The 12,058-nt window shown below is 38.4% G+C and overlaps 1 protein-coding gene across 1 annotated transcript; it reads left to right on the forward strand.

Annotated features, from left to right (window-relative positions):
• Positions 1-443: 443 nt before the first annotated feature.
• On the forward strand, positions 444-7,322 carry LOC120437684. Its single transcript, XM_039608202.1, has 5 exons — positions 444-539; positions 787-879; positions 5,351-5,713; positions 5,971-6,330; positions 6,569-7,322. Exons 1-5 carry the CDS (start codon positions 524-526, stop codon positions 6,868-6,870), a joined length of 1,134 nt encoding a protein of 377 aa, XP_039464136.1. The 5' UTR covers positions 444-523; the 3' UTR covers positions 6,871-7,322.
• The last annotated feature ends 4,736 nt before the right edge of the window (positions 7,323-12,058 follow it).

The following is a 12,058-nucleotide window of genomic DNA, read 5'->3' on the forward strand; positions in this document are numbered from 1 at the left end:
AAGTTTCAATGAATATGTCCATCATCAGGCAAATTTGACCAAACTAGCAAGTACTTATGCAAAAGTTCATGCTTTGCATAATTACTCTTCCTTTCATTTTCTGGATATAGCTGTTTACATAATTTCCCCTGGGGATCAATAAAATATTCTGATTATTTGTTCCCTCAGCTGTGATTTCCTGTTTTACATTGGTAGTCATTTATTGAGCTTTGTTTACTTTCTGTTTGTTTTACAGTTTTTATTTATACATTTTTAAGTAGTAATTGATTATAGGCTGCTAACAAGTGGAAACATGTTTAGTTTATAGTACAATTATTAAACAAAAGATAAAAGTCAGTTTGTCTGCCTAGTTGCGGCTGCTGGTTCACCATTTACCTGGAAGATTCCAGAACATTCAGGAAAGGAGGCTACGGGGTCGCTACCTGAGGACAGCGCCAGGTCCCGCCTACAAGAAAATCACGAGCACGCCCGAGTGTGAGCGAATAGAAACTAAGGAACACTTCGTTCAGTCATTGTGGCATTTATGGATTGGATGAAAGGTTTGTTCTTGGTTTACTGACAGTTTTAATTTGACTTTAACGCATGGTGAAAACCTCTGTGTCACTTGTGGCGTTTTTTACACCTTATGTCGACGTGACACCTGTTGTGTGACGTTTTTCTAGATGATTCTTTTAAAAAGACAGTAAAGTGACTGGAAACACACGAAAACGGATCATTTTATGTTTTAGGTTTGAACTAACTGGACTCGGTGGATTTAATTTAATCTTAATCTTTTTTTCTGTTCAGTTTTTAGAACAGCTGAGATCTCTGGTGCGACGTCTTCCGTTTGGCTCTGGTTGATTTTGGTGTTTGTCATCTTCATCAAGTCTTCCTCGGCTAGTGAGTTCAGCTGTTTCCTGATATATGAAATGACTGTGGGCCCACTTGAGTGAAATATTTTTAGGTTAGTTCAGTAAATGTCAGTGTACGTGTGTTAAAGTAGTTCTTATTTAATAAGCACAGTTGAGAACCACTTCCTTATTCCCTATTGCGTCGACGTCACCTCACTGTTATGTAATGCCTCGGCCTTAGTGAGCGTTTCAGTTTGATTTAACACTTTAATTTAACACTGTCACCAAGCACTAAGCCTATGTTTGACTCTAATGATAAGCGAAAGCGCATCAAATCCGACTTTTTTGACCCTATGCGACCCAAATCCGATCATGGTATGACAGTATGAACGGCGCAAATCCGATATTTTCAAATCCGATCTGGGTCACTTTCGTATGTGGTACTGAATCCGATACATATCCGATGTTTTAGAAAGCGACTGCTGTCTGAACGGTCATGTCGCATTAAATCCGTCTTTTACGTCACTGACACAAGACAGACGCCAATTATCAGCGCCGGAGAAGACATCGCGAACGCTTCCTGGCCATCCAGTGTAGATGTCAGTGAAACTGTTGGGAAGACAACGTTGGAGAAACGTGAACATTTTATTTGTACTGTATAATCTGCAGATTCTGACAGAAATCTGCATATCCTTTGAAGCACCGCTCCTCTAAAACAGCAATAAGGATCATTATTAGGTTACATTATTATGTAAATAACAAAATAGCTTAAAGCAAAAATTGTGAAACGTAAAGTCCGAAGTCTTTATATTAACGGCCATCAGTCAAACAATACTCTTTGCTCTGGGTCTAAACAGAGCGCGTTGTGTGTGACATCTTCTTTTGCGCATGCAGGCCGCTTTGAGGGTTCACACTAGAGCGCGTTTGCTGTCATTTTATTTGTAGTGTGAACAAGCAGACAAAAAAATCGGATTTGAGCTTTAAGACCTGCAGTGTGAACGTAGCCTTATTATCTGTAGAACGGTTTTTCCTGCTCAAAATAAGCCATTAGGGTGTGACTACATAGCTAAAGTAAACACAGTGACTCAGTGCTGTCTGTGTCTTTCCTGTAATTTGTTTAATAAGCAAATATTTAATAAGAAAATAAGTAAAGTGTGTTTAGACTTCAGCAAGTTAAATCTCACTGACAAAAACATGTTTAAAAAAACAAGAAAAGAAAGCTCAAACTACACTGAAAAAAAGGCCATGTTGGATTTACTTGATTCAATAGTGGACATTGGTTGCACACAAATGTTTTGCTTTGGCAGAAACTTAAACAAATGAGTTAAATCAACACAACTTATTCATATTCAATAAACTTGTGCATTTTGTGTTCAGAAAACACAATTGGAACATGTTTAGATGAAGTAAGTTGAGCTCTTGAAATATTTTAATCCTACACAATTTTGTCATTTTATTTCAACAGTATTCAATAACTTTTACCCCAGTACTACTTTGTCACTTAAATACTACATGTTATCTTCATATTACATAATGTCCAACAAAGTTACCATAAAAGTTTAATGGATCTATAACAACTACCATCCTCCTATCTTTATCCTGGTTGCAGGTGGGGCTGGGGCATAACCCTGAAGTGATATCACAGGGTTAAAGTTATTGAATACTGTTGAAATAAAATGACAAAATTGTGTAGGATTAAAATATTCCAAGAGCTCAACTTACTTCAAGGCAGGGTACACCCTGGAGAGCTCACAAGTCTATCACAAAGAAACAAACAAACAACCACTTGCACCAGGGGTCCGTTCTTCGTACCTCGCTTACTACATCCAAGATCAAATGACACATCCAAGATCAAATCATCGCGCTAACTTTGAGCTCGCTAATCCGGTTCTCCGAACACACCTGTTGTTGACGATTAGTATAGCTGGATGAAGTAATCTGAGATCACTGGGTGGCTTAAAAGGGGCTACGCATCGATAGTAGAAACATTGATCGGCAACCCTGTGATTGGTCGGCGAAGATGTCGAAGGAGCGCGCGCAGTATTTCACGGCAGCAGAGCAAGAACTCTTGATTGAGGGATATCAGGAGTTTCAGAGTTTAATTAAAACGCAGGGGAACACTGCAAAGGCTGCAAAAGCAAGGAGAGGGGCTGGCAGAAAGCTGCTGACAAATTAAACTCGTAAGTGATCCGTGATATTACATTATATCATGTGATATTATATTATACCACAGTATATTATATTACATCATATCCTCTTTCACATTAGAGCCACAACAGGACCCACTAGAACATGGGAAAAGTAAAAGTGAAATATAAGAATATTCTACAGAATGGTAATATTTATCACTTATATTGCTTTTAGTCTATGACAAGAGACCCTGGAATAATCTGTTTGTTTGTTTATAACAGCAACCAAGAAAAGGGCAGAGCAAATAAAGACAGGTGGTGGTCCTGCACCCCTCGTCACACCCTTTTTTGTACTGTGACATTTATTGACATTGTGGGTTTTATGTGTGTAGTTTGAATAACACTCCATCACTTTTACCTGTTCCCATGCAAGGGGTGACTGAAGCATGCACAGTAAGTCGGGAGTAAGTATATACAGTACAGTAAGTATATATATATATATATATATATATATATATATATATATATATATATATATATATATAGAGGAGAGAGAGAGAGAGAGAGAAAGGGGAGGAAGAAAGTAAATAATACCCTCACGGAGAATCGATATCTCTCTATGAGCACACCGTCGCGCTGAGCTAAAGGATCCTGTCTATCCCGCAATATACGCTAAATTCTGTAAACTCTCCTTATCAGTCTTGCACCTTCCTTGCTCGCGTACAAACGGACAGGACATGGCTGCGACAGACTTCCCAAATCCACCTTGGCTTTTATAGCCGTGGTCTCTCATCTTGATTGCACGTAGTAATTTACTATTACTACTCTAAAATATGAATTACATCTGACATGATCTACTACATGTAATAGAATGGTTAATAGTACATTTCCCTTTTTTTCGGAAATGACCTGTATGTATCTGTATGACATCAATAAAAGAATCAAATGCTGCATTATCTTTAGTTACATTGATAATATTTATTTATGGTAAAAAAGTGGAGAAATATCGCTCTTGCTTTCATATAACTGCAGCGGACATACCTGAGTGGCCGCGATCTAATCCTGTTTACATAAAGTAAGCCTGCTCCCGAGCAGGTTTACGCTTACGGATCTGTTGCTATGACAGCAAGTCCCAGATGAGCTTCGGAGAACCGAACGATCCAAGATCACGCGAAATCGTCAACATTCAAATCCGGCTAACTTACTTAGCGAGGTACGAAGAACAGGCCCCAGATTGTGGATTTGAACCCAGGACCTTCTTACTGTGAGGCAACGGCACTAACCACCAACCCAGGCTTATCAAACAGGCTTGATGCAGAATTTTCTTTACGTTTTTGTCCTTCATAGGTTACACCACAATAAAAAGCAATAGCATACATGTGGTGTGTGTGTAGTTGTGTGCCTCTTATAACTTCAGTGATTTTGAAATCTCATGTGATCTTGTTAATTTCATGAGTCCAGCAACTAACCACTCTTACTAGATTGTATCATGTCATCTCAACAAGAACAAATTAAGTTGAATTTCATACAGATCCTACATGATTTAATTACGTTCAAGATAGAAACATGAAACTTTTGTGTTCAAATTAAAAGGTAGACTTTTTTAATGTAACAACCACCCAATTTACTTCTTTTCGGTACACCAAAAAAAGTAAAGGCAGCTGCTCAACTTGACTGAGATGGATGCCTTCCTGAAACCACGATCCAAAGCGCGCGAGACTGAAACCCGTGCGGTGTTGCGAGATTTAACATTGCTATATTATTGACTTACTTCACTCGAACATGATATGAACAATTTAATCTACCCTCTCTGCATATGACGTAGTTTCTACACTATATAGTTACACTTAACTTTAAAGCATGAGGCAATTGTGTTAGATACACGCAAGATGCTTACATAAATCCAAGAGCTGGCCAATCCCTTTTTTTCAGTGTAGGCATCAGTCAGTGGTTTACTGCATATAAATATTATTTTTTGGATGGATATCAGCTCAACATGTTGAAATTTATTAAGTGACATTTGCTTGGGTCTTTATTTCCATTCCTAACAGGTTTTCATGTTTTTTTTTTGTTTTTAAAAATGGCACCAATAGACACTTACTAATGATTACAGGAGGTTTTGGGGGCCTGCAGAGTGCTTGGCTTAATGTACATCATCTGAAACACTGAAGTTTATAGTGAAAATTTGTTATATACCTCAATTACACCTGTAATGTACTTGTATTATATATTTTATTATTATTATTTGATTTAACATAAACTGGGGTGATTATGAGTGTTTCAAATGGACACTCTGGTCCCGTTCAGCTGAGCTCTGACTGTTGATCTTTACACTGTTTAGCTGCGGTAAAAATCACCATTTCCTTTGCTCCTTTTTTGTCTCCCTTTCAGAACAGATAAATATTACTGCTGTGTTTGGTGAAAATGTTACTTTGCCATGTCGAGTTTTGGATGGTAACAAAACCATCAATGGCCTAGAGTGGAGCAAACCTGAGCTGAAGACAGAATATGTCCTGTTGTACCGGGATGGACACTTGGGCTTATTCAACCAGCATCCATCTTTTAAGAACCGGGTGGATCTGCAGGACAGACAGATGAAGGATGGAGACGTGTCTCTGATTCTGAAGGATGTGACGACTGCTGATGCTGGAATATACGCAGTCCGTAAGATTCCAGAAACAAAGCGCAGGAAGAGAGCTAATCTGGGCGGTGATCCCATCTGCATCATCAACCTGAGTGTTGTTGATCCTCCAGGTGAGTGAGTAGAGTTGAGTGTGTCTGTGATCAGAGGTGAAGCTGCTTCCTGGTTGCTGAGGAGTTGAGATGATGTTAAATATTAATATTATCACTTTTTAAATGGCACATAAAGAGTGAAGGGCAGAAAGTTTGATAAAATTAAAGCCCTAATATCTGAACTGAACTTCTTCCTACACTTTGTATGTCTGTGATGATCAGTGCTACAGCATTTTAACCTGTTAAACCTCTCTGCTCTGTTTTGTTTCCACTTTAAGTCAAGAAAAACATCACAGCTGGAGAGACTGTCGTTCTGCCATGTCAAGCTCTGAACACCAACATCAATCCTAACACAGTTGTAGAGTGGAGCAGAGCTGACCTGAAGCCAAAATATGTCCTTTTGTACCGCAACAAGCAGTTTGATCCAGATGACCAACATCCATCTTTTCAGAACCGGGTGGATCTGCAGGACAGACAGATGAAGGATGGAGACGTGTCTCTGATTCTGGAGAATGCGACAACTGCTGATGCTGGGATATACGAGATCCGTATAAGTCCAAGAACAAAGCGCAGGAGGAGAGCTAATCTGGGCGGGGAGCCCATCTGCATCATCTACCTGAGTGTTGTTGATCCTCCAGGTGAGTGAGTAGAGTTGAGTGTGTGTGTGATCAGAGGTGAAGCTGCTTCCTGGTTGTTGATGTTTGTTTCTAAAGATGTTGTTGATGAGACTTTGTAGAAAGCAGCTGGGCTGAGTGATGTGATCAGAGTGCAGTAGATAATGTCTGACAGCAGTTTGAAGAGGAAATGGATTCTGTTCTGTTCTTCACTCATCACCTACCTGACAGCTGACACCTCACACCTGTTTCTCACCTGCAGGTCAGACAGGAGGACACACAGAGGATAGACCTGTTGGACTGATAGCTGGCCTGTCAATTTCTGTTGTGCTGCTTGTTGTTGTTGGTGGTGGTTTTCTGATCTACAGTATCCAGAAAAAACAGCAGCCGATGGATTCATACCATCATTCGGCTAACCAACAACTGACCTGTGAACAGCAAAACTGTAAGCCTCTTCTTTCTGTAGGAAAAACAGATGAAGCCTTGTGGGGTTTCAGCCTTGACCGCTGTTTGCAACCAAGACGAATACTGGAAACGTACAAAGAAAAGATCCTAACCTTATAGTGCAGAAATTTGAATTTGTTTTTCTTTTTGTCCTTTTTTTTTTTTTTTTAACTCTTATCAGAGAAATGTTCTTGTTTCTCACAATGCATGCTACAACCATTTGGCTAGCTCCTGTGCAATTAGCTCAGATGCGTTTGGCATGTTGGATTCAAGGCACTGAGGTTATAATGGCTAATGGCACTGTAAACATAATACACTGTAAACACAAGTGTAAATGCAGTACACTAAACCATAAACCTGATACAGTGTAAACACGGGTTTAAAACGGTACACTAGACTGTGGTCATGATCAGAGATGGGCAGTAACGAGTTACTATAATCCGATTACCGTAAAGTAAGGGATTACTATTGCAAAAAGGTAATTCGATTACTGTTACTTTCCCGTAAGCACGCTGCGTTACTGCGTTACTAAAACCGTGATTTTTTTTGCGAGAGTGTCTCATGACAATGACGTAAGCGAGTGCGACGTTCATGGCAACAGCTGTCTGCAGATCAACAATGGATAATATATCGAGTGCAGGAGAGAGTATGAGCGTGCAGCGTTTAAAGCGTGGAAGTACTGACCTTACTTTGAGTTAGATTCCATAAAAAGTGACAAAAACATTAGTGTCCGTTGTGCGTGGGAAGAAAACTTCTCTTTACAGCGAAAAAAAACCCCTAAACTTCCGAGTAAGCACAGAGTACGCTACCAGGGAATTGGAATTCACAGAGAAACTCGCGGATTCTTCCACTGACCGCTGCAGCACACCTGCACCAGGGCAAACCTCCGCCTGCTTTACAGGTGAAAATAGAGCAACAGGACCGCTAGTCTTTGATTTTATTTATTTTCTGCTGTGTTCCACTTGCATTTATTTGAAAGACTGAGTGTAAACACAAAAAATATTTTATTTAATGATGCAGAAAATAGGTTTAAACAAATTTCCTCCAGTCAGACAATGTGGCATGTAATTCAATTTTTTAAATTTTAATTTTAATTAAAGATCTATCGCTTTATTACCTATTCAGGTTGTAAATCATGTTTTTTAAAAAGTAACTAAGTAACTAAGTAATTAATTACTTTTGAAAATAAGTAATCAGTAAAGTAACAGGATTCCTTTTGGGGGGAAGTAATCAGTAATTAGTTACTGATTACTTTTTTCAAGTAACTTGACCAACACTGGTCACAATACAGTGTAAACACAAGTTCAAAAATAGTACACTACACTGTAAACACTAGTGTGAATAGATTACACTGTGAAATGGACACAATACAGTGTTTGGATATGTGTAAATGCGGTGCACTATATATATATTGCATACATGCAGTGTTGGGGACTAACAGAATACATGTACCGGCGTTACGTATTTAAAATACAAAATAGGAGTAACTGTATTCCGTTACAGTTACCGTTTAAAAAGGTGGTATTCAGAATACAGTTACTTTGGTGAAATAAATGGATTACACGGCGGTCTTTTCCTGTTTCATATGTTAGGCTATGCCTTCTCTATTTTTGGTTTCCACGCCAGTGGAAATCCAAACAAAACACGCATTAAGAGGCTCTAATGCCTGTGTTTCAATCTTGTTCCCCACATAATGATGTGAAGAAATATCTTTAAAAATATTATTCAAAAAATTATTTTATAAGAAGGCAATAGGCAGAGTGTTACAGGCATAGACCTAAAGAATGTAGCCTCATGGGCAGTGTAGTCCGTGCTGCAGGGAGAATGGACTGCCATACCCGTTATGTGTCTGTGAGCGCGAGGAGGGAGAAAAAGGAAAAGTACGAGTTGTCACCGACCAGAAACGGGAGCTGGAAGCATGTAAACATAATAATAACCACTGCAGCCAAGAAGAGTGCCTGACGAGCCCAGTTGTAAGTAAGCTATTAAGACTCGACTGTACACTGTGTTCATGTGAAACAATAAGTTCAGTTGGAGCAGCCTTTCAACGCCTCTCTCTGTCTCTCGCTAGCAAAGTTGACCCAGAAAACAAAGTAAAGCTAGTTTTCAGCTACGAGCTCAACATGGAACCCGACGTATTAGCCAGAGGTCCCTTTACTATGGTTTGGAGCCGCGGACCTGTTTTATATACGCGTGGAATAGTTTTCTATACGAGATCGCTGCAAAAAGTGCAGCCTTACCTAATGTCCACACTACTGTTACTCATTTTACATTAAGATTTAAAAATCTAGTTGCTATTGGTATGGTGAGTAACCTTCAGTAATAGTAATAAATCACACAGGATTATTACATTCATGCAGTTGTAAAAAGCATGATAATATATTAAGTAATCCAACGTATTCAGAATAAGTTACTCTCATTGAATAACGTAACGGAATACGTTACAAAATACATTTTGGGGCATGTAATCTGTAATCTGTAGTGGAATACATTTTAAAAGTAACATTCCCAAAAATGTATATGGTGTAAAAAGAAGTGTAAATGACTACACTTCACTGTGGGCATGATACAGTGTAACCACAGGTGCAAACACGGGTGTAAACATAGTACACTACACTGTAAACACTGGAGTAAATGGACTACACTACACTGGGAGCATGATAAGGATCTCCTCAGGCTCTGATCAGAAAGTAAAATTTTACTTCCATCCTTTTTGGTGAAGACTAATCCAAAATGATTCTGCTCTGGAAGTGAGCAACAAAAAAAAAGTTTGAGATCTTTAAAACCACAGCACTTAGAAGTAATTGTACTTACTGTTTACAATGTGGAAAATAACTGTACAATTTCATTTTAATTGTCATTTTATACCATTTTATTTGTGCTGATTTTATTATTTTAAATGTAATTCTAATCATCATTTTATATTTTATTTCTTATTTTTATTCAATGTATCGTTTTTGGCATGTCAAGTGTACAGCACTTTGTTTTCAGCTTCTGAGTTGTCCTGAAAGTACTATATAAATTAATCGCTTGCTTGCCTAGAAAGCCTGTAATGATTGAAAATGTGTTAATGCTAACTTGTGCCTTCTTTTGATTGAAGTTGTGTAGAATCTTCCGTTTTTGTTGCTGTGGCAGATAACTGAGAATAAAGCAATTTCATGTTTATTCTAAATATTTGTGTATTTATTGAATGTCCTGGAAGCAGAAAAGCAGCTGAAAATAGCACAATAACTACAACTCACCATAAGGAGCTTCCGTCTACAAATGGTAGCTGTAAACATTAGTACAGTGTCTCTGATATTTTTTATAAAGTATTAAGAGCTCCAATACAAAGCGAAGTTTTAGCCAGTTTAAGTGTACAACATTACTCTGTGTCTTTATAATCTGTTACAACATATTTTAAATTCAAACTTGCTGCAGCAAAACTCTCAAATTCAGCTTCACTCAGGATTATGGTGAGATAGACATATATTCACTTGTCAGAATGAAAATTAACAAAAATGAGAAACGGTTAAGAACTGGACCTTTTATTCTTGCAAGGGAGCAAAAGCCTCTAATGCAAGGTTTCAAGCAAGTGCTCGAGGGGAAAAGTCCCTAGTGACCTTTCATTACATTTTGTCAATCCGAAACTCATTGGTGTATTTCCAGGCACTAAGTGTACTGAGTGTCTCCCGACTGTTATACAGTTCACACTAATTCTAACGTTGCATAACTTATTTTTTCCATCATCACTCTTTCCACATACAGTCCACGTAGATGTTAGTCAGCTTTTAAAAGCAATCATGACCTTTGATCAGAGCTTTTCTTTATGGTTTTATTTCCTGCTGTTGTTTGATGGGTCTGGCTGTGTGCCAAGCTAAACTGAGCATAAACAAATCAAAAAGGTTTACTTATTATTAGTACCTCAGCAATTTTAAAGGCTGAGAAACTTTATTTGTTTTTATTTATAAATCAGTCTGATCGAATGTACTTGGATGAGTGTCTAAAGCTCAGGTTGACTTTTGAGAGAGGAAACATTCACATGTGTTTCTTACATGTATTCAAGGCTCCATCACTGTTTTCTAGAGCAGCAGGAGCTGAGTGAAATACAGAGTCAGCTTTGATATTTTCTTGATTCCAGTCATAACCAATCATAGAGCAAATGTATTAAATAACTTAAAAGAATTGTACAGAAGCTACAACAACACAAACTGAATCAGTGTTTGATTACTGGTGTTTATTTGAACTGGTCTGTAGGTGGCAGCATTGTTTATTCTCTACCCTCCACTTTTCCTTTAACCCGCTCAAACCCACTTCTTAAAACGACTTATCTAACAGTCACACTCTGTGGGGAGAAAATCACCTGTTTTCTCTAAAACAGGTTTTCTGTAAAACGGGTGATTTCTGTTTCCCAGAATTATTTCAATTTTGATCTTGATCTGTGCTCAGCCCAGCTCCTTGCAAACTAGAATCAAAGGACTTTGTAACAATCAAAGTTTGTGATTAGCAGACCTGGAGGAAGAGAGATAACTGCTGTGTGTACCTGTGTTGATTTGCTGGACTTTGCTGATTTTTATCCATGTGGGTCCCAGTAAGTGAAATGCACATAATAACAGCACCGCAATAATAATGCTTTTCACACTGATTCTGCATGCATGCGTTTAAGTTTAAGGAGAAATCAGGTAGGTACAGCCAGTGTTGCCAACTCCTCAGTAAGGAAAATCGCTATTGGTTGTCCTAAAAGTCGCTAGAAGTCGCTAAATGACGTCATCACCTAATTTGCATAATTGGTCATGCTAATATAATTGTAACCTATGTTGTTGGAGAGAGAAATAACATCGTGGAAGAGACAAAGTGAGCAAAAAACGTCCTAAATGCATTTAGAGTTTATTTAGAACTACAAATTAAATTTCTTTTAGCAATTATTGTTTTTTTTAATGTCACAATTCCAACCCTGCTCCTTTACCCGGGCTTGGACTGGCAAAAGTGATCCGAAATAGGCACTCTGGTGGAGTTACTTTGTGTGTGTGTGTGTTTATAAGTAGTTTTAAACCTTGTGATCCACAAAACAGCATAAGAGTAAAAGTAGAACTGACTGTGTTACAGCACCCGCTGCTTGTTGAGAGTAAAAGCGATACGTGCTTTCACGTCTTTTTTTAGCAACTTTTTTTAAGAAAAAAAGTCGCTAGGGGGTCTGAAAACTCGCTAAATATAGCGACAAAGTCGCTAAGTTGGCAACACTGGGTACAGCTCCTTCAATAAACACACGCCAATATACTTTTTGTGGAGCCTGATTAGCAGATTTGCATTCTGGGTTGAGTTCATATTC

This window comes from Oreochromis aureus, linkage group 3 (assembly GCF_013358895.1).
Source record: "Oreochromis aureus strain Israel breed Guangdong linkage group 3, ZZ_aureus, whole genome shotgun sequence".
In the NCBI taxonomy this organism is placed as follows: domain Eukaryota; kingdom Metazoa; phylum Chordata; class Actinopteri; order Cichliformes; family Cichlidae; genus Oreochromis; species Oreochromis aureus.